The sequence below is a fragment of the Zootoca vivipara genome, chromosome 1 (assembly GCF_963506605.1).
Source record: "Zootoca vivipara chromosome 1, rZooViv1.1, whole genome shotgun sequence".
NCBI lineage: Eukaryota > Metazoa > Chordata > Lepidosauria > Squamata > Lacertidae > Zootoca > Zootoca vivipara.
In genome coordinates, this window is record NC_083276.1 from 59,346,051 (window position 1) to 59,370,022 (window position 23,972).

The 23,972-nt window shown below is 41.6% G+C and overlaps 1 protein-coding gene across 1 annotated transcript in view; it reads left to right on the forward strand.

Annotated features, from left to right (window-relative positions):
- Positions 1 to 23,972, forward strand: part of SLC6A5 (solute carrier family 6 member 5) — a 61,219-nt gene that overhangs the window by 15,167 nt on the left and 22,080 nt on the right. The window contains exons 5-12 of the mRNA XM_060278844.1: positions 5,392 to 5,533; positions 7,007 to 7,139; positions 9,382 to 9,516; positions 10,901 to 11,004; positions 18,968 to 19,092; positions 20,726 to 20,838; positions 22,815 to 22,946; positions 23,566 to 23,665. Of these exons, the coding sequence (XP_060134827.1) occupies positions 5,392 to 5,533; positions 7,007 to 7,139; positions 9,382 to 9,516; positions 10,901 to 11,004; positions 18,968 to 19,092; positions 20,726 to 20,838; positions 22,815 to 22,946; positions 23,566 to 23,665 (984 nt within the window). The remainder of the gene's footprint in view (positions 1 to 5,391; positions 5,534 to 7,006; positions 7,140 to 9,381; positions 9,517 to 10,900; positions 11,005 to 18,967; positions 19,093 to 20,725; positions 20,839 to 22,814; positions 22,947 to 23,565; positions 23,666 to 23,972) is intronic.

Consider the following 23,972-nt stretch of genomic DNA (forward strand, 5'->3'; position numbering starts at 1 on the left):
AAATACAAAGTGTGTGTGTGTGTGTGGGGGGGAAGCACAAGCTGTTTGAGCACCCAAGATCTACACCTGCCAGATAGTAAGAGGGAGCACATCTCACTTGTGCATCTTCTCCCATCGCTGCTTCTTCAAAATATGTCAACTACGTACAGCTAATTTCTCAGAGTCTGAGAACAGTCACCAGGGGAATGTTGTTGAAAATGGTTTCCCCACAGAGAGTTGCCTTTGGCCAAGTTGTAAAGCAGAGGGAGTCAACATGGTAACCCCTAGATGTTTTGGTTGACTATTCCCATCAGCCCCAGTCAGAATGACCAACGGTCAGGGGTGATGGGTGTTATAGTCTGACAGCAACTGAAGGCTCCCCCTGCCACATAGTATAGAACTACTTACTATGTGCATCTTCCTCATCATGCACTTCATAGTATTGCTTAAATTGGACAGTAGGCTTCCTGTGCTTCCCTTGATGTCCCCACAACCTCCGCGCCAAATCACAGCCTTCACACATGCACCCTTCACTCAGCCATGCTTGAATCATACCAGGGATACTCTGAAAAGGAGAGGGTACGATAAAATCTGGAGGGAAGGGGAAATGTGGGAATGCCGTGATATTAAGGAGAAAGCCATATGGAAAATGAAGAATTAAAGGAGGCACAGGAAGTTTACTGTCCACTTTAAAACTGTGGATGAGCTATCTGTCTGCATAGCTCAGGCATCCCCAAACTGCGGCCCTCCAGATGTTTTGGCCTACAACTCCCATGATCCCTAGCTAACAGGACCAGTGGTCAGGGGTGATGGGAGTTGCTTTGCAATTCACTGTGCAGTTTTTCATTTCACCTACAAAAGCCAGTGCTGACCACTATCAGGGACAGGACACTGGGTTAGATTGGTCACAGCCTGGATATTTTCAAGCTGTTCAGCGGTGTGATGTCTGCAGGCTTGCACAGGCATCCATTTAAAGAATCTCCATCAGCAGCATGGACAAGATGCGTAAGTTAACAGGTGACTTACCCATCCTTCATCATGCCTGGCTTTCTCTAACAAAAGAAACACGAGTTCCTTAATAATCATGCAAAAGTAAAAAAGAGAGAAAAGCTGATGTGGCTGCTTTTTCATTTTTTTGCAATTTGGGTATTTCTAGAAATATGCAGGGAGCCGTACACCCACCCACACCCACACCCACACCTTCTGTACTATACCTGAAACCAAGAGTGATCAAGCAGTGCCCAAAGGGAATAAAGGTTGTTTGGTTTTGTGCAGAGCTTATATTTATTCCAGAGGCAAAAAAAGATCATATAGGGCAAAGATTTAAAGCTATAGAAGGAGATCTGTGCTAGTGAGGTGAGATGCTGCTCAACTTGTTCTGTTTTTCAGATTTGCTCTCCTGTCCTGAACCTGCTTACTCAGAAATATATTTTGTCTTCCACTGACTTTGATGGGACTCATGAGATTACAGTCTTGTTAACGTTTTGATTTCCCCCGGAGTCTTCATATAAATATCTGAAGGCTAGAATGATGTGTGTAAACATTTCCCCCCTTCAAAACAAGCACAGTTTTGGGCCGTCCTTTCCCCTAGATTGCAAATGGATGCTTTTACTTATTAGCAGTTGTCCATGTAAATGTAATTTCATGCTAGCACCTTCTGGCTCGGTGTAGTTATTATTTTCTGCCTAGCGTCCAAGGTTTGATGGATAGCACTGCATGCGAGGATTTGTTTGTCCTCTGCTGCAAAGTGATTGCGCCCTCTGCTGATCAGGATTGTCTGGTGCATGGAAACCAACAGCTCTACAAAGCGAAGCTGGGTTGGTTTTTTTCTAATAAAAAAAACCTTGCTGCAGTGCAGCAAAAGTGACCTTACGTGTCATCCTCTCATCTCACTCATGCCTCGATACAGTCTAAACAAGGCAAAACCAACCCAGCATATAGAGGTGAACATGTTCTGTTCTACTGTTGTCAGAACTGCCTATTTCTTAGATGCACTCTCAGAAAAATACAAGATGGTTAAGGCTGCAGTCCTGTATCCAAGATTCTCCATGCAGGTTATCTCTGAATAGACATGCGTAGGATTGCACTATAAGCAGGTTTTATTTTTCAGCAGAGAAGATGTGCAAAAAGATTTTTGCACAATTACGTCTTCCAAGAGTGTTCTTCTGAATACATTTGGAATATTACTACCCTTATGTAAAGATGATTTTGTGTGTGTTCTGTCTTTGCAGCAGCACAGTATAGGAGCATTTGGGAAGCAAAGGGGGGGGGGGAAGAGTCTCAATCCAACATATTTGTAACATATATTTATTCATTTGGAAGGTCACAAAGACTTTTGTAGGAGAAATAACATTTTTTTTTGGGGGGATGCCTTTTATTTCAGTAGCTAGCTTTCATAACTAGCTACGCAACATTGAAAAGGGTATTTAAAAAGCAACAATTATTCCAAATTTGGGGTATGTCCCACTTTTAAAAAAACAAACAACAAACCCCAAACTATTTTCTTATATCTATATTTACTAGTGTGGAATCCTTATCGCAAACCCTGCAATTCAACGCAGAGTTAGCAACACACTAAAACCATTTTCAATGGGCTTTACAACTAATTCTGTATTGGATTGTGATGGCCTTAGAATTTGTGTATTATTTTCCATAAGCATTTGATTGCAAGGACCAGACAATGAGACATAGGGTACCAGGTACACAAATACAGTACCAACTCCTCAGTAATATTCAACTAAATCTAGAGATGTGCAAAAAATGCGAGAATGGGTGGATAACATACCACTACCCCCTCTGCTGGCCAACTTGGGGCATAAAGCTTTCCTTTCCAAAAAATACTGGGGGTGCACAAAGTTGGAAGCTTGCAATAGCACAGTTTATTAGAACATTAATAGAACATTAAAAGATTAATAGAACAAGGGGACATACAAAGGGATCATTTGACAGCAATTATTTCTTTTCCTGTTTTATACTTCTTGCATCACTAGTAGCCTTCACTGACTTTTAAGAGAATTTCAAAAGTGCTTTTGCCAATTAGCAGAAAGGGCATGGCTTCGGATTAAGCGGAGAGAGTTAGGAGACTGCATTCATTTATGTGGATAATAATTAAATCTGAGCAATTTAAATACCACTCTCTTAATACACTGATTATGTTCTCAAGATCTTTGCTGTCTTTTGGTGCACATGATGATTGTCCTAATGCACCTTGTAACCAGAAAACTTCTGTTCAGGATGAATATTGCTGCAAGTCATAGCAGATGTATTATTCATAAATCAGTAGCTTTGGATCAAGCCTAATCACAGTCTGGCCTCCACATACAATCAACGAATTTCTGAACTCCCAAGTCAATTCTCCTCATTAGAACTTGATTACAGAGCTGTGAATTTAAGTTCTTCCTGGGGATGGGAGTAGTGTTCTCCATATGGGTATTGCTGGGTGTAGTAGTTTTACTGAAAATATTGACAATTTAACTCCCATGCTTGAAATACATCTGACAAGCTTGGCTTGCAGTAAACCCAACCAATTTCTGTAGAACTGACTTCTCAGTAGACATCTACAATATTGTACTGCTCAGACTGAAGAATTTCAGAAGTATGTCCTGAAGTGACATTTCAATAGAAAAATCTAATAGAATAGAATAGAAAAAAAAATCTACGAACGTAATTCGTTCCGGAGGTCCATTCGTAACCGGAAATAGGTCATAACCCGAGGTATGCTTTCGCTAATGGCGTCTCCCGCTGCTGCCGTGCTACCGGAGTGCGACTTCCGCTCGCATCCCGGGGCAAAGTTCGCATCCAGGAGCATCTACTCCTGGGTCAGCAGAGCTTGTAACCCAAAGCATTTGTAAGGAGGGCAGTACGTAACATGAGGTTCCACTGTAAAGTTTGAAATGTAACATCTGACTGGCACATTTAAATGCTTAATCCTTCCTCCAAATGCCTGTTAGCTCTAGTAAAAAAAACAACCCAAATTCATTATCTCATTTTACATTCAGAGTGCTGCGACAGTTTCCTGTGCCTTATTTTTCTTAGACTGTGTGGTTGCTTTGTACGTGTACAGTCTTCCTGCTTTAGGACACCTCCACCTTAGCTTTCTCTGACATATTATACCTGCTGAAACGCCCAACTGTTATAGTTCATGAGTCCTTAATGCCAGGAAATTGGCCATTCCTGCCTAAAGATGGCCCAATGGGGAGAACAAATCTACTGTATGATCCTTGCATGAGGATTCAGACATGGGTATTTCAGTTTTGCTCTGGGTCAACTATGCTGCTGATCCACATGACAGTACTGATGGGTCAAGACCTTACGGCAGGATATTACTTTGTTCTTTCTTTCAAACTGTGTTTTGTACACTTCCAGTTTAGTGCTGAGCCAATAGCATGGGAAATGTCCATCTACATTTGCCCATTCCTCCCGTTAGACACTACTTCACTGTAGGATTGCACATAGTTCATACTGGCTTGGCTTTGGAAATATCCCTGGATATATATTTTTAAGTGTTCCTTAATAGTAAACAGCTTATATCTTATTGTTACCAGCCTTGGGCATCTTCAGATGGAAAATTGGGGTATACATTTATTAAAATCAAATAATAGCTTTAAAACCGGAATTTCAGTTCAAATGCACAAATCTGCAGCAGTCAAATATAAGTTACAAATTCCCTTCAAATTTACAAGCCTTGCAAGCAACATGTATAAAAGCAATGTTTCACTTAGTGAGCTTGTATTTATTTTGCTGTTCATTGTTTTTAAATGTCCAGAGAAACTGAGTAGGAAGAAAACAGCTCATTAAATGCACAGTATGAAATAACCACTCATGGAGCCACAAGTGAGTAGCTGATAGTCTACAGATAACAGCAGATTGCAAGCAGAGGTTGCATCATAGCATAATGACATAAGCCTGAGTGTGGGCAATACTAGCAAGCCCCATTTACTTGTCTCTAAAACTGAGACTTGCACCCACATTTGGAGCTATGAGCTCATTCTGTGGGTTTGAAGCTTTTGCATGGGCACAACAAGTTGCCAGAAGTCCTGCCCAACAAAAGGCCAAGATGGACTAGACCAGGCTTCCTCAAACTCGACCCTCTAGATGTTTTTGGCCTACAACTCCCATGATCCCTAGCTAACAGGACCAGTGGTCAGGGATGATAGGAATTGTAGTCTCAAAACATCTGGAGGGCCGAGTTTGAAGAAGCCTGGACTAGACTCATCAATGAAAAGGAAGGCTCAAATGTTGAAAGGAAGATAGTATGCCTTTGTTCAACCAGGTAGAGGAACCTAATTAATTTTCAATGCTCAAATGAAATGTACTTCAATGCAAGCTGTTATTTGTTCATTGTTTCCCCCCAAGTCTTCAGATGAATTTTAGCTCAGTAATTGCTCTTTTGACTTGTGTTTTTTTTTCCAGATTCCTGCATCATTGGTGACCACCCCAAATTACAAATAAAGAACTCTACTTTCTGTATGAGTGCCTATCCAAACTTGACAATGGTAAACTATACCAGCCATGTCAACAAAACCTTTGTCAGTGGCAGTGAAGAGTACTTCAAGTAAGATTTTTTTAAGCACACACACACACACACACACACACACACACTTTTTGGAACAATTTAAAAATAAATCTCAGTCTGAAAGTCGCAGGGTAATGCATGAAATTATTAGCAGAATGAAAAAAATTGTAATTACATTGTCTGTAGGTTCTTTTTCTGCTGTTCATTAGTTGAGTGTTTATGCCAGCCATTTAGATAGGTCTTTCATATATTGGGACTTGACTATTGAGTTAATTGCTCCTGCTACAGAGACAGAAGCAATTTGATGGCATTTCAAAACAAGTACCAGGAAAACAGTACATTGTTCCGGCATTCAGGAGGTAGATGTCCTGAGGTTTGAATGTGACTTGGATCTGGGTTCAAGTTCCACCACATAATCTTTTGGTATCTTTCCCCTAAAGCTGCCATCATGTCAAGTCCTGGTAGACGTGCCTCATAGGATAGTGGTCAGAGTGAAAGCACCACAGAAATTATGGCACTCTCTCTCTTTTTTTATCTTCGTAAACTCAATTCTTGTTTTATAAACCCTGTGTTGTCTCAGATGATTTCAAATACTCTCACACCTATAGTTTTAACCACACAGTACCTAAGGAAACTTCAGAGAGACCCTAGGGAACTTTTTGAGGCTATTTGATAAGCGCCAGCCTGTTAAATAATCAATCTCTTATTTGATGCTGTCACGTACCTCAAACAGGGAAAGGGAGGGCACACTCTGTTGTGACCAGGTCTTCTTTCCCCAGATAGGCTGGGGAGGGCTGGGATATGGTTATCAAAACTTCAGTTATATTTGACAGAGGTTTTGGGATGTTGCCGTCAGTGATTTACGATTTTGCTCATATGTGATCTGTGGCATATCTGTGTTAGGAATCCGATATCTGCAGGATTTTTTTGGCTAGCTCCCTACTTTAAGAAACTGACTGTACCAAACTATCATTGTCTATTTTCTAAAGCCAGATTAAAAGTTTTCCCATCCAAAGTGTTGAGAGGAAGATTGGCTGGCATCCCATACCAAGATAGGCTGTGCCCAAGTTCCCAGGATGCCGAATGTATGAAACACATTTTATTACACAGTAGTCTGTATAGTATAAACAGGTTAGATAGCATCAAACCAATATTAACAGAACAACCTGGAATTGATTAATCCTTTTAGCTTATGGTTCTCCTTGAGGATAAGACTGTTACTATTACACTAGGTGTAGCAAAATTTCTCTCGGAGGCAGCAAGTATCAGAAATCACTAAGTATGGCCTAAGGCTCCTCAGTTGGCTAGCGAGGACGCTCTTATGCCTTAATAACTATTGATATTTATACCATTGTTAGACTATGTATTTTGGATCTATGGACCACAATAAAGCTGTGTGTGTGTGTGTGTGTGTGTGTGTGTGTGTGTGTGTGTGTGTGTATTTGAGATTACAAAAGTAAACGCCGGAGGAATTTGGCCTGCAATGACTCACATTGGCATTTTGATTCTCAGGTACTTTGTATTGAAGATTTCTGCAGGAATTGAATATCCTGGTGAAATCAGGTGGCCTTTGGCTCTCGCTCTCTTTCTGGCTTGGGCGATTGTCTATGCCTCTCTGGCTAAAGGAATAAAGACATCAGGAAAAGTAAGAGTATCTTTCTTTAGACTTCTCAGAGCCAGAACTCAATGAAATATAGTATGACTGAAGAACTAAGTATTGCCAAACTACTGAATAGTTTGTTGATAAACGTGAAAGCAGCGTAGCACATATCCTCTTGCATGGTAGCTGAAGAAAAGTTTCATTGATAGGAGTATCTGCTCTGTTTTTCAAATTTGACATACTCATGGCTTGCTGCCTACATTCCTTGTGCTTTCAGAATTGATATTGGATTGCATCCTAAAAGGTGAACGGAAAGAGTCCAGCAAAATATGATAAATTCATTTTATCAAAAGATGCATTCCAAAGACAAGGGATGCAGCAGCTGGCTGGATTACTTCTTTTTGCAAGATGCATGGTAACCAAGAAAGTGCTTACACTGGGGCAAGGACATTTAGCTGCACAATGGAACTTCCCTTCCTCCCCCTCTCTCTGCATGTCTCCCAAAAGCCCTGCTAAACCCATGTTGGGAGTTCACAACCTCCAGAGCAGATCTGGGGAGGATCTGGAGCATGCAGGGAGAAGAGAAGGAAGTTCTGTTGTGCAAGTGGAAATCCTTGTGCTAGCAGAAGTACTTCACTGGATACCTCAGAGAGTGAATACCGTACAGTACAACAGAAGCACCATTTCCCAGCCTGTGTACACTTGCTCAACTATCCCCTCTTTATAGGAGGGTTTTCAGGTTTTTACAATGTTCTGTGAGGCTAAAAATAGCAATGGAATAAAATTAATGAGTTTGTACAGTATGGAAAACAGGACAAAATATACCATATTGCCTTCAAGTTTAGTTAGTTTAAACACCACTAGCTTTCTTCAGTTCAGGAACATAGATAATATCTTTTTTCAACATTGTCCTAAAGGTAATTAAAATATGAGTGTGTCCCCCTACAAACTTTATAAAGATTAATTGTCTAATAAAATGACTTCTGCATAAGCCTGCATGAGGCCGAGCAGCTTGTTTATAAACCTGCTCTATTTTAAAGTGTGAGGGTAGATAACAAATGGGTTGGGGACATCATTAAATGGAAAAAGTAAATAGATTTCAAAGATATCCCAACTGTACTGAAAAGAGAGTCCTAGAATGGTAGAACTAGCCTTGTTTCGGGCTTAGCCTCTTTACTCTCAGCCTCAGCTCCCTCTCCCTCCTCTCTTTCTCTCCCCACACATTAGTTCGTTTTTAGCTCACTTGACTGCTCCCTCTGCAGGGAAGCTCTGTTCCCAAAGCACAAGAAGCAAGGTTCTGTAGTTAGCTGCTGGGTCATAAAAGAAAGGGCTTACATACATATACACCTCTCCCTCTCCTTTCTCAATCCCCCTTTACTTCAACAGCGGACTTACCATGCTGGGCTCAGAACACCTTGGCCAATCTTGGGTAAGCTCCAGGCTTAGATCCCTCCCTTTTTTCACCAGCAGGCAGGTAATGCCCATCTCACCTGCATGAGTGCTAACCACGATGTATAGATCAGAGGGAAAAGAAGCATTTTTCAGCCCAACTGCAACATTCACTTCTGGGCAACTGCAATGTGCTGGAGCAATTAGTGTACAGTAGTTTTGATCTTTGTAGATCAAAATGCTCGAACACCCTTTCCTGTCCTCCACTGAGCCAGGCGTTCAAGGACAAAATCTAGCCAGGCAAAACCACTCAAGGTCAGAGAGTGGTGTGGCCTGGAGAAAGTTACAAAGGCTGGAGGGAGAGGCCTGGAGGGTTCCTTTTGGCCCCTGGATCTGAGTGAGGCTACCCTCCCTTGCTTTAGATGGTTCTTTTATCAGAGGGGAGCAACTGGGGAAGCAGAATCAAGCACAACCATCAGTATATATATATATATATATATATATATATATATATATATATATAGAGAGAGAGAGAGAGAGAGAGAGAGAGAGAGAGAGAGAGAGAGAGAGAGAGATGGGATCTTAAATAAATGGCTGCTGTGCCTGCTGACAGAGCACCACATTTTATGAAAAACTACCTTGATTTTCATTGGTTTGAAGGGTCACATGCATGAATAGGAAAAGCATCAGCTACACATAAATACTGTTATTGTTATTGTTATTGTGGTTTTTCATAGATAGCAACATTTCAATAATCCTATTATCTCTGTAGGTTGCTCATATATTCCCATGAGCCTATGTGCTAACTCTGCCTGGGTAATGCATTGTCGTGGACAGTAAGCCTGCTTATAGGATCCACCCAAATGAGTAATTCTTTGTCTCTGTGTGGTCTCTTTAGGTGGTGTACTTTACTGCTACATTCCCTTATGTAGTGCTCATCATCCTACTCATCAGAGGAGTAACTCTGCCAGGAGCTGGGAATGGAATATTGTACTTCATCACACCTAAGTGGGAGAAACTGATTGATGCTATGGTGGGCTTATTATTCCAGTTATAACACTCTAATAGGGTGAATAATTCATACAGATTTATTATTTGCTGTGTATTAAGAAAGCATACAGAGATATGCTATGCTGTGCTGAATCAATTACGTGCAAGCTGATCTGGCTAAATCTGTTGCATACATTGCATTAGGCGTTCTAATAAGGTTAGGTTTGCACATCCTTCAGTACATTGCTCCATTTATTTTAGTGGGTTGCACTTTTTCTGGTTGTGAGGAAGTCAAACATGGCTATCAGCAAGGTGAGCTAGCTCTCTGCACATCCACATCCATGCTTCATGCGTTATGTGGAATGAAATGTCACACTCCCAGAGAACAGTGTGTGAGCTCACCTGGTCACTTATCAGATTACAGTGCAAATTGTTCCTTATCTAGTGACGTTTAGATTACATTTGGGCTGCCTTGTTGGGTCAGTCCGAGGCGTATCTGCTCCAGTGTCATGGACCCAACAGCAATAGGAATTCCATAAATTTGGCTAACCTGTTTTTGTGTGTGTGTGTCCATCATCACATTTTGCAGTAGTAATTTGTATTACAGTATTTCCTACAATCCCATAAATTCTACTGCTTGGAGCAGCCTGCTTCTTCTTGTCCTGCGGTAGGACCAGATGTGCTACTTCTGTATAGCCTCTTTTACAATCAGTTTGAATTGTAGGGAGCAATCCTGTACACAAGAAACTGGTGTAAAGCCAAGCCAGTGTGAATTGAGCTGGTGTCATGTCAAATCAGATCCACACTCCATTCAGCAACAAGGCTACTGCTGCCTAAGCTGGCCTATACCTGCAGAGGGAAACAAAGCCTTTAAAACAAAGTTCGAGTTACACCATCCCTTTTGGCAGCTTAACCTACACTAGGTTGCCAGGCAGGGGCATAGCCAAGGTGGGGGGCAGGGGCGGCGGCAACTGCCCCCCAATCAATACAAATCAATGCAGATATGAGGTTCTGTTCTCCCTAATAAAAATCCTGGCTACGCCCATGTTGCCAGGGCATGTGACTAAACAGAATGGGTTTAGAATCCAGCCTAAATAACCCTGGCCCTCTGGTCCCATCCCAACACACTCCTTTGTGGGGGCTTATGTCAATTTAAGATCCTTCATGGTGGGCTCAACTGGTTGGAAAATATACTAATGTCTCTCCAGCAGAGCCAAAGATGAGGGAATTAAGCCTCCATAACCCAACTGTGACAGGAACCTCCTGACTCAGCTGGAGATGTGTGGATCCTAATCTACTCATCCTGGTGTATCTTGAGATAGGATTGCTCCTATAGTCAACAACACTATTGATTTTTAAAATAACTTGCTGAAAAAATGTTTGTTGAAGTTGATGCTCATTTTCTTCATGGGACTTTTTTTTTTAAGGTGTGGAAAGATGCTGCCACTCAAATATTTTTCTCTTTGTCTGCTGCATGGGGTGGCCTGATTACTTTGTCTTCCTATAACAAATTTCATAACAACCTGTACAGGTAAGTAGAATGATTCCACGAACCCAATGGCTTTATGGTGACTGAGTGGCACTGTTAATTCCAGAAACTTATAGAAATAACTAGCTGGCCCGGACACACGTTGCTGTGCCTGACTCAGGGTCCTCGTTTCCCAGGAAATGATGTTTCCTGCTCCCCCTAGGCTATGTGTCCCCCCCTGTTGTTGTGCCTCATCCCTGTGATTCCTCCCATCCTGTCACGACCCATGAGGTATCCCGTCCCCTCTCTCTCCCCCCCCCGGTCATCCCTGTGACTCACCCCACCCTGGCTCAACTGATGACCTATTCGGCCCCCTCCTCCCCCCACCCCCATATGAGAGTGACCACATACCATTTTCAAGGACATATGTCACACCCATGCAAAGCAAAAACCCCGTGTTTCAGAACACACCACTCAGCCAAAAGTGATATGTGTTTTTTCCTCTGCCCTGTTGTTGTGCCTTATCCCTGTGAATCTTCCCATCCTATCGTGACCCATGAGGTATCCCTCCCCGCTCCCCCACCCCGGGTCATCCCTGTGACTTCCCCCACCCTGGCTCAACCCATGACCTATTCAGGCCCCTACCCCACCCCACCCCACTCAGGGCTCCACTCAGCCTATTCTTTATAGTCTAGCCGAGGCCTAGTCTGTAGGCCTTGGCTCAGCCTAGTATGTAAATGCGAGCTGAGGCCTCCGCCCTGTATCTCCATTCCTTGGCCCCCATCCTTGGAAAAGGAACTGTCAGCTTCTGGGTTCTATTTCCCAGCATGCACTTTTATCTGATCTGTGTGTTCTGAAACACGGGATTTTTGGTTTTTTTACTTTGCACAGGTTTCACATTTGTGTACGGAAAGTGTCTTAGGTTACTCTCTTATTCGCATGTGGCGTTGTGTTCAAATTTCAACGCTATCGGTCAAGCGGTTTCGTTGAACATTAGAGAGGAATGGACATGCCCAGTTTACCCACACCCACAGAGATTTAGATCCTTACAAATGATCTGGTTGTTTATGAATTTTAAAATGTAATTAGGATTTCCAGTGGTTCCTAATTATTTGACACAGCCAGACCACTGAAAGAAGAAAATTGGGTGATTTGGATTGATATACCCAATCAGTAATAAAACCAGTCTATGCATTTAAAACTGTCACATAGCAGAACTATTTCAAATTGTTGGAGAGAATTACATGCTACCTCATGTGGGGGCAGGCCAAGGAGGGAACTTCTTGTACATAAGAAATTAGAATGCCAGGGAGAGCCCTGCTTCCTGATATGCCACCCTCCAGTAGGGAGGGAATTTTGGAGGGAATTTTGCAAGGCATTCAATATGTGGTCCCTCTCCCTTCAGTAAGTTCAGGAAGGCCAGCAACACACAATACTTCTGGACCTTGCAGGACCCAGAAGTTCTGTTGTTTGGCTAAATTGTGCCTGATTCTGTGGCCATGAAACCTATGACATTGTTTGTAAAGCACAATTTCTTTCAAGAATGGAAACACTCCAGCACCTGTGATGCAGGTCCTCAAAACCCACTGGGCTCCTTCTGAGGTTGGTGTGCCCTACTTTCTATTGAAAGCTTGCCCTAATTAAAAATAGGCCAGGTTGAAAAGCAACCTTGGGAATTGCCAAGAAGAACCTGGGCTGGCAGCATGAAATACAACACAAGCATAATCTCTACTGGAAAAAGCCTGGAGATTTAGAAATAGGTCAGAATCCAACTGTGCTCTGAGCACTCTGCATTAGAAAGGGTAATGTGCAGTTTCCAAAATGGCAATGGCTGTATCACCTCTGCTGTTATATCACTGAGCACAGTGATTATTCCTGAAATTGTATCAGCACCTAGTTAAGATTAAGAAAAGCTCTCTAAAGTCGAACTAAAGCTGGAACCTTTGATTAAAAGTAATGGGTAACTTCCTACAGAGCCGAGAAGTTTGCTCTCTTATAAATGCAGGCCCATTCCATATTTGGTTTTGATTGATTGCTTTATTTATTCAACACATTCCTACTCCAAGTGCTCCACTATTTGAAGCAGCTTCAAAATGCAAATGCAAGGAACAGTAGAACCCAGCAACCCCAACAATAGCTCATAAGAAGTGTGCATGCACATGAAAGCTCATACCAATGACAAACTTAGTTGGTCTCTAAGGTGCTACTGGAAGGAATTTTTTTATTTTGTTTCGACTATGGCAGACCAACAGGGCTACCTACCTGTAACTAGAACATTCAGAAAATATGTGAGCAAATGAGGTAGGCAACAGGTCTCCAGAATGCATAGAATAACTGGTACTACATTCCAGGGCAGAGAAATACGTCTAAAGCGAATTTAAAACACTTTAACAGCTACTGTGCTGTATTTGGCTATAAAAATGCACTGAAGAATGAAGGAATGTTGGGACTCGTAGTTCAAGAAAGCTTGTCACATAGGCTGCATTCACGTGGCAGTGCATTCTGTTTTCCCAGAGTTTCATTTCCCATTTCCCTGACCTCATCAAGAACAGAAGGGAGGCAGTTTTTGTAGATTCTCTGATTCCCCTGGCCACCTCTCAAGCTGCTCTGGAAGGTCTGGATCGGGGGAGGGAAAGCACAAGGATGTAGGGGAGAGTGACCAATTGGGCTTGGATGCCTATCTTCTGCACATTATGTGCTTCCCAATAATTCATAAGGGAGGCACAACTCTTGGTGCTATGCTGCTTTTACCATCAAAATGGTTAAAGAATTAATATACAGTACATGCATGTTCAAGCAGAACTGACAGGCCCTTTTGTGTGCTTTTTTAGCCTAGGGGCCAGCCTGCACCATCTGATTTTCTTGCACTCTTCTTTAACACATGCCCTAGTTCTGTCATCTTTTGCAGAGGATTTTAAAGAGAGGAGTAGTGATCTCTCTGCAAAAGCTTATGATCTCACTTCCTAACCAGCTACCTCTCTCTCCTTCCTTGAAGCATTTACTTTTAAAGTGACATATACTTTTGTGTGTGCAGATTCTAGCCTCATAGCTGTTAGAAGGAATCACTATAATTAGTCTGGTCTTTCAGAATCACTTTTATGACAACCTGGATTTTATGGAATGACTGTCTCCCTATCATTTGATAACATGATTTCTTTTTGGGTTTCACTGTCAGTCAGCATTTTTCTGTCAAGGGAATGGTAAATTATGTTTCTTTGCGGTTATTCCCTATGCCCAAAAGAAGTCTCAGACATCAAATTAATCTTCATAAGTAAGATACTTTAAACACCCATCATCTTTAAATGAAATAGAAAAATAACACAGCCATAGCAAAGGCAGCATAACAATATAAAAACCATTTTGACCAGCAGCCAACACAGCAATTTAAAACCCACCCACTCCAAAATGCTATGGTTTTCTTGAAAACTGCAATGGAACTGGCTGTATAAGCTTCCCTGGGGAGTAAGTAAGTAATGCTGTACTTAAGAGTTCTTGAAGTCTCATTAGATTTGCTTTCTAATGACTGTTAGAACCATTTTCTTTTCTGTTTTTTGGGGGGGGAGTCATGATCAATGGTATCTTGGCTGCTGCTTGCACGTTAATGAAATAATCACCGAGAGTTTTATTGCCAGCAAAATCTAAATCTTTGAGCCTTCTAAATTTGAGGCTCTGCTATTTCCACTCATGATACAGCCATGCATTCCTATGCATATCAACACCAGAGGAAGCCCAATTGAGTTCATTTACTTATCAGTAAGATTACAGCCCCCAAATGACATTTTAGCTTCTCTTGTGACTGTTTTTGCCACTGCTCTTAATGCAAGACTAGCATGCAGACAATGATATATTCCAGGCTGCAGGTTTCATTGTAGATTAATTTAAGCATCAACTAGTTTAAGTCTCACTGGTGTGAAGCTCAAGGGTACATATATGGGGTTATTCTATTTCATCTTATAACAAGCCTGTGGGGAGGGTTGGGCAGAGAGAAAGTGACTCGTCTGAGGCATCTCAAGTCTCCCTAGTCTAAGCAGACCACCTTATCTATACTGAATGCTCTCATTTCTATATTAAAAAAAATTCCAAACTCAGAAGAGAATCTGAGTGAAGAGTGTCAGCCATGCATACAATCCACAATATGACGGGGACATTCAGGTGTAGGAGAACCATCAGGGCCGGCCCTAAGGCAAGGCTGGGTGGTGCAATGCACCAGGGCACCATGCTACCAGGGGGCGCTGCGCCGTGCCCTCCAGACAGCCGTGGTGGGAAAGGGGGGGCGCCGGAGGGATCTTCGCACCACGGCGCCAAATATGCTCAAGACGGCCCTGAGAATCATAGTGCATTATGTCTTGGGTTCACCCTGTCTATATTTTGATCCTGAGCCTATGTTTTATTTAACTAGACATTTGCACACACTTCTTGCTTTTTACACTTACTAGAACCCTTGCCAGATAAGTCCTTCTGATGTCTAAGGATGGAAATTTATGTCATAGCAGCTGACCTGTGTGTAAGAGCCAGGTTGTGCAGCACGTGTGGATGTGAGAAGAGAGCCAAGCTTTTCCCCTGCCTTTGTTTCCCCATAAAATTGCTCTGCTGCAGACATGCCCCCTGAACATGGGGTTCCCAGACAAGAAGTAACCCCCTGCCAGGGAGAAGCCATTTCAACGGGGAAACCATGGCTGTTGGGAAGACTCATGCCACATTATAAACAGTCTCCACCTACCTGCTTTCATATGAATTGGCAGTTATCACTTTCAATCTACCTACCAGTATCATGGTGCTGAAGACCTATAGTTATAAGTCGAGATTCCTTCCTTCCTTCCTTCCTTCCTTCCTTCCTTCCTTCCTTCCTTCCTTCCTTCCTTCCTTCCTTCCTTCTCACTTTACCCTTTCCCCATATGTTTTTCTCAATGTGTCCTGACCACCTATAGGAACATGCACACCTCCCCCCCCCAACCCCTGGTGCTCTGTGGGTTTTTTAGTCTTCTCTCAGCACCTCTGTTTCCTTTTTGCACTCAGCTATAGGGGAAAAAACCCCAGCTTCTTGCTGTCTCTTTTCCTTAGAGTCAAAAAGCCCCCCCTGCAGGTAGCATCCTATTAGAACCGTTCTCTCTCTTCTAATTGGATCCTACCTGCAGAGAAAGGGAGAGTCAACAGTTGTAATTGGATGCCACCAGCAGTGAGATGTTTTCTCTCCTCTTTTCCAAGTGTGCTAACTAATCAAAATGGTAGCAGGGCCTTCATAGACAACATGGGAGAGAGTGAAGAGAAACTTGGACTTTGTGGCCATTATAATTTATAATTGGTCCAGGGGGGGGGGCTAAAGAGCTTGATGGGCAACCTCGTATGTCTCTGTGGCTGCAATTGTGTCCAAAGGTGCCACCTTAAGGCCCCCAGAAATAGAGACATTAGTGGGAAAGAAAGCCTCCAACCCCAATTATCCGTGTTTGTGAAGTAAACATATTGAAGTAAAAAAGAGAAGGAGAGCTGTAGAGCAGCTTTTATGTCATAATTTACCTCAGTACAGCTAAATTTTATTTTAAACATTTCCCCCTTCAGTGCAGACTGAAAAATTATCTTGGATTTGTAACAATCTGTTACAGCACATACCCCAGCTTAAAATTCTGTGAGAGTGATAAGCTTTCTTAGTGAGCCGTATTTCCGTCTGATGCTGATCCAGAGCCAGGGGGGGAAAAGTTTCCTTTAGAACAAAGTTAGAACACAGCAATCTGTTTCTATAGTTAGCATTATCAAGTCTCAGCAAGAAGGAAAAAATGATTACTTAAGGGAAGTCTTCCTTAGAGGTCTACAGGAACTGCAGGGTGCTTTTTATGGCAGGTTTCTAGATATCTTTTCATCATCTGATAAACAAACGACATTGAAACTGAAAACTCTTTGATATTATTTTGGAAGAAACCACTCCATTTATATTTTTTGAGCTATGAATTTATTGAAGTATGCATATATCTGCCTGAAAACAAGCCTTCCCATGTCCAAAGCTTACAAGTGCCTGTAGCACCTTTCAGTTCTGGTTGCTACAGGCATCCATGGAGCAATTCTTCCAGCCCCCTCTGTATCAACACTGATGAGGCTATTGAACACATGGCTGCAATATAAATTGGCCCAAAGTTCCCTGGAAGTATTCATTGCAATAGTGAAAGGGAAGGGAGGAAATCTACTACCCTAAATTTTGTAAGAACCTTTATTGAACTAATAGAACTAAACAAACGGGCAAAGCAACTGCTTATATACATTTCTGAAGGCCTGGGCCACTCCCACTCCCAATGTGATTGGCTTCCAAGCTGCGAATCATAACTCAGAGTTTAAGGGCCAATGGCAGAGCCCAAATCCTGAAGTGTTCTGTGATTGAATATCATGTATCGAATCAGAACACAGGGGCTCAGAATCCTTAGTTCAGACTCAAACTCAGGCAACACAGACCACTACATAACAGTATAACTTTGGTAGCTTAGTGGTTATTCCAGGATAGCTCACTATCTTGTTCTAATGTTAAAATCTTTTCAGATAAATTTTCCCCAGTGCTTTTTTTTCTGGGGGTACGCTGGGGTATGCATACCCCTAAACATTTTGTGAATCTAAGTTTGGCCTCATTGAGGGGCAGTACTTCAATATGAGTAGGAAAAAGAGAGTACCTGTATCCCTAAACATTTTTTTAAAGAAAAAAACACTGTTTTCCCCCATTCCTAAAACTGCACAAATTGTATAAACAGGCCACATTTCTTTCAACTTTTATTACCTTGTTTGACTTTCACTCTTCCTGCTCAGAGGAACACTTTGTTTTTGAATCTAGTTTATAAAAGACAGTGACTTCATCAAAGCTGTAAGGGAGGTTGATAGCTGTTCAACTACGCCTTCAAACCTGGGCTTCAAACATTCAAAAATAGTTATTACACCACACTGTTCCACCTACATATAAGCCACACAATTAGGCATATGTGCCCAAATGCTGAAATATGATCTTGGTCTGATATGGTAATAATACTGGGTGATTCATAATGAAGTATACAGTTTCAACGCACTGTAAAAAAAGAAGAATGTAATATATCTTATGTTACCTGTAACAGAATTGTAGGGGAATGTTTAAAGTTTTTTCAGAAACAGTCACAGATGTTCTATGTGTGCACCCCTTGTCACACGACACACATCAAACCGGTAATCAATTTCTGCTCAAACGCAAGTTAAGATATCTGAATTAAGTGCAGTGATAGTGGCTCCGCTAAATTAAGTGCAGTGATAGTGGCTCCGCTAAATCAACAGGAAGGGAAGGGGAGAATACCTTCTCCTTTACGTACCCCCACAGAAAAAAGTTTCAGTTTTTTCATGCCAATCGTAGATACATTTTCTGCTTAGAGAAAATGCCGTTCACACAACAGTTACAGATTCCGTTTGGTCAATTCAGGAACACAAAACACTTTCTCCACTGCAGACGTAGCCATTTTGCCTGACTAGTCACATGACACGCACACTATCGCCTGTGTCATTTCCCACAGTAGCAGAACACAAACTTTATGAGTACATCTATCTCACGGTTCACAATTATGGTCCGTGTTGTTGCCTGTTACTGTCTTATAGCATCTGGAAACTGTATACTTCATTATGAATCACCCTGTATATCTCTCCTTCAAAAAGATGACATGAAGTTTGCCATCCTAATAATATGTATGTGTGAGAGGATGAGCAACTCAATTTGTTCAACCAATAGGTACTGTATTTTAGAGTGTGGTGGGATCACAGTTATAATTTCCCATAGTTTTTGAAATATCATATTTTTGTGGTGGAATCAGTTAACTATTACCGGTAACCACTTTGTAAGTTTTTATTTTCATATTAGTAGAATGGCTTTTTATAAGTAGTAAACTCTTGGATGTTGTTGTTTTACTTAAAATATGTATTTTCTTTTGGTATTGTGTCTACTAAGAGTTGGTGTTCCACAAAGGATAAATTATTATCTATGTATCCACTGTCACTTCTACTGTGCGTATTTTCTTTCATCTTTTTATTTCTTCAGGGACACCTTGATAGTAACTTGTACCAACAGTGCCACAAGTATATTTGCAGGCTTTGTCATCTTCTCTGTTATTGGTTTTATGGCAAATGAGCTCAAAGTAGACATTGAAGATGTTGCCGACCAAGGTATGAGAGTTTGTTTCAATTTATGAATGGTATAGCATGGGGCAATGGGGGTCCCCCTCCGGTTTGCAAGTCAGCCTGCAAATGTACATTATTCAGAATACCTGGGTGGGGGCACTACCACAGGTTCCCAGTCTGGATTTGGTTTACTGTGCCCCCGTTTGTATATTGGGGAAATATACTCCTATTAGAGTAACTAGGAGATTTTTCTGCAAGGCAAATTGTATATGGGAGGTCCCTAGTCTGGATCAAGACCCTGGCCTAGGAGGTAGGATGGTTATCATAATTTGCTCCCCTCTGTGATCCCATTCTGGATTGGGCATATAATTTGCATGAGAGAAAAAAAGCTCTCAACATGAGGTTATTTTCAGATGTAAATTGCAGGTGTGGACCAAGGAGGACATGCCCTGAAGGGCCATATGGAAATTCTCCAAGGGCCACATCTATCCCACAGGCCAGAGGTTTCCTATCTAGCCATAGAGGTTCTGAATTGGGCTCTGGAACCAGTGATGAGCTAGATGAGGGTAAGGAAACTAAACTTAAATCCAGATGAGGTGCTGTTAGTCTGCAGGGAGAGAGTATCAGCTTGTTAAGGATGGGGTTACACTCCCCTTAAAACAGGGCTGGGGAACTTGTAGCCCTCCAGATGTTGCATTGGCACTCCTACCACCCCTGATCATTGGCTATATTGGCTGAGACTGATGGAAACCAGAGCCCAACAAGACTGGAGAGCCTTGTATTTACTTAAACAATTTGTATACTTCTTAATCATAGTTGTCTCTAAGCGGTGTAGAAGAGACCCAATACAATAAGACTAAAAATTAGTTAAAGTTATAAAATCCTTTATAACTTTAATTGAATCCTAATTAAAGTCTGCTGGAATAAAAAGGATTCAGTAAGTACAGGGAGGGGACCTGTCTGATCTCATCTGGAAGGGAGTTCTTCTTCTGAAACTCAGCAGTTGTTCTCATGTGTGCCCAACTCTTAGTGGCCATAACTCTTGCCTGACATTAATTTAGGGGGTCCAAATCAAGGGGGATCGGAAATTTCATTTTCTGCAATTAAATTTTCCCAGAGGGCATGATGAATTTTAGAAACTCATTATTTTGATTCCTTAATTTACTTTCCACATGTAAGGAGCTAGTGCAAACAGCCGCCTTATCTATAGTAGTCAAGAAGAAATCTTTAATCAAGAGATGAAAGAGCATGCTTATGAATATATAAGGTCCCCTAAGCCTTCTTGCCCAGAAAAGCTGGCAGTTAGCAGCAGGTTTTTAAAGAGAGTTGCTTGCATCACATCACAGAAATAAAAATAATCTTCAACCAACAATTCTTTTAATGCTTGTCATAGTTCCCAAATATTTTGTGAAGTACCTATTTAAATTAACTCTCTTGCTGCTAAATTATACCAGCTCTACTGCATTACAACGTAGTGCAAAAAAACTGATGGGGAAGGGGAATCTGTCTATTGTAAATAAAATATGAAGTGACAGTGAAGAAGGCTTTTTACTGAAAAAAGGAAATGTGTTTGTGCCACAATTAAAACCAGTAGGATTAATGAGGGACAGTGGATGTGTTTCATAATAATTTGTATGATTATTGATCAACAGATAAATATTAGTTTCTTGTGTTCTAGGTCCTGGGATTGCCTTTGTAGTATATCCTGAAGCTTTAACCAGGCTTCCTCTTTCACCTTTCTGGGCTATAATTTTCTTCTTGATGCTTCTAACACTTGGCTTGGACACTATGGTAAACTTGCCTTCTTTCACCTACCTTGCTATTGACTGTTACAGGACCGAAGAGTGCATCTTTGATTAATTTTAATGTAACTGGTTACAAGCAGGAGCCTAGCACAAACCCAAGGTTTTCAGGCAAAATAAACATACAGGCAGTACAATCGTATGCATGTCTGCTCAGAAGTAAATCCCATTGAGTTCAGTGGGACTTAGTCCCAGGTAAGTGTGTGTAGGATTTGAGCCAAAACTGAGGTTAAACCCCAGTACTAGAATTGACCTCAGTGAAAATATGTCACAGCAGGAGCCATACTGAATTTAATTACCACATTCAAGTTGCCTTTGGGATGGAAGAAGAAACAGAAAGGTGTTAATCAGGCAGGCCTGTAGAGAGAGTGACCCACAAACTTGGACCAAAATCAAAGTGGAGGTTTTCAGTTCATGGAAGGGGCTAGACAGTGGTTCCCAAACTCCCTTCATCCCATGGACCACCTGAAAATTGCTGGGGGTCTTAATTATTTCCCCCCTGTTGTAGCAATGGCAATGTGCTATGCTAGATGCTGTATTGGTTTGACCCATCCTTACTTGGTGTATTTCAATGATACCACTCCTATTGAGAGTACCTAGGCTGCTGAAGAGGAAAGAAGACTTCTGTTTCAAGGGAGGGAGAGTGAGGTGTCATGCAGCTTATTCCACGCATATTTACTCAGAAGTAAGCCTCACCAATATTAATGATTAAAAATGCATAGGACTGCAGCCTTAGGAGGTTGGTCTCATGCATCTCTGCTCAAAAATGTTCTCTGTGGTGCTTACTTGAAAGTAAGGATCGTGGTTTACAGCCTAGAAAACTTAATTGGTGTTACTCCTCCTTACTGGTGTCTCTCAACAATACCAGTCATGTTGAGAAGGCCTAGGCCAGACACCCCCAAACTTCGGCCCTCCAGATGTTTTGGACAACAATTCCCACCTTCCCCGACCACTGGTCGTGTTAGCTAGGGATTATGGGAGTTGTAGGCCAAAACATCTGGAGGGCCGCAGTTTGGGGATGCCTGGTCTAGGCTGTTGCAGGAAAGAACATTTGCTTCAAAGAGGGGAATAAGAGGGTGTAAATGGAAGGAGAAGGGAAGGAAGCATGGTGTTTGGGAAACTGTGGGCTAGAGGACAGTTGGCTCAAACTTGGCTTTGTCAGGCAAACCAGGGTCAGGTAAGCCTACTGGCATGAGGTAAACTATTGTTCTAGCAGGAGGCTGATGTTTCAAAGTATGCAGAGCCACCAGGGGTCAAGGAAAGGCAGGGTAGGTCCTGGAAGTAGGCACCTTTTTCAGCATACTTCAAGATGTCTGGTGTCTCCGTTGAAGATCAATTCAATAATCAAATATTGCCATTTTTGAGGCATATGGTGCAAGAGGGCCAGAAACATTATGTGGAATGCATGTTGCTTCACTGTTTTGCATCTCCAATGCCACAAATGTATGTGTAAAATTGCTCCAGTGGATCATTTGAACTGATCAGCTATTCACCCAGAGCTATCTGAGTAGGTGGTGTGTTTTGTATGTTTTAAAGATTATTTAGATTGTGCAGGCTGGCATAGAATCATAGAATTGTAGAGTTGGAAGGGACCCCATGGGTCATCTAGTCCAACCCCCTGCAATGCAGGAATCTTGCCCACAGCTGTCCCTGGGTAGGCTTGAACTACCAACCTTCTGGTTAACAGCCAGACACATTGTCCCATCTGCACCTTCTTATTCATGCTGGCTACTTAACCCACAGTTAATGCAGATTATTGTTTGCAATCTTACAGGAATAGTTTCGTGTAGGGATCTACTTTCTGCTGAGTAGAAGAGTCCATTAGATGATCTTCAAAGAGCTTACATACCAGTTTCTGTTTCATAGAGTGGTAGCAGCAATGTTACATATGCCATGTTAAACAAAATGTGTCTTTGTGTGTATGATTGCTATTGTCTTACTTGTTCTTTTTTTGATATTCCTTAGTTTGCCACTATTGAGACGATAGTGACATCTGTTTCAGATGAGTTCCCAAAGTACTTACGTACGCACAAGCCTCTGTTTACTCTTGGATGCTGTCTTTCCTTTTTCATCATGGGCTTTCCTATGATCACTCAGGTAAAAGTGTTGCCATAATATGTACACATTACATCCCATGTTTTCTCCTATTGCAACAAGGCCTGTTCCTACAATGGGTAGGAAGAAGTCCATGGGATTACAGTATTAGGTTTTCAAATGAAATGCATGGATCAAAGTGAAATTTTATCCCACATGTGATACAGAAGATTACAGAATATGATTTGGCATTAAGGTAATATCTGCATTCTTGCAATATCTTATTATCATGAATATTAACCTTTTACACTACAGGCCACTTCATTTTTTAAAAAATTTCATCTTAATTGAGAACAGATCTGTTCTGTGATACAATGCACTCCAGCATGTATCATCAAGTGGCAAGGGGGAATTGGACCATGCATCAACTGCCGGTGTGTGAGACAGATTGCATAAAATGGTCTTGTATGTAGGCTCAGATTCCAGTATGGAACTGAAATATAATGGAATTTCTTAGTTCGAGGAACTCAGAGAGTGTTTCCCAAGTGGGTGGGCTACATGATGACAAGCAGCAGTAATCTAAACATTTTCCTGTCTGAAAATATTTCGTTAGTTGAGTTCCCATACATTATCTCCTAATATCTTTCGGCATATCTGTTAGTAATTACCTGTTTACTTTTAGGGTGGAATGTACATGTTGCAGCTTGTGGACACCTATGCAGCATCCTACTCTCTTGTTATAATAGCCATTTTTGAACTTGTTGGCATTTCATACATTTATGGTAAGAAAACAATGTGCTATATTTCTGGATCACACAGTGATAAGTACATGTGAAAATGAGTTGAGTTGGACACAACTAGTCCCACTTTTAGAAACAAAAGACTTTTATCATTTGATGGTTTGAAAATCAAACATTTCTCTGGAATTTCACTCAGAGTAAGAAAACTTTAATCTTTTTTTATATTGCTACAGCTGGACTGCTTAGATAAGCAAGTCATTTGTTATAGATAGCACTTTGTTAAAATTAAAGTGGGTGTTCAGTTAATAGCAATATAGGATGTCTAAAAATAATGGTGAAGCATACCAGC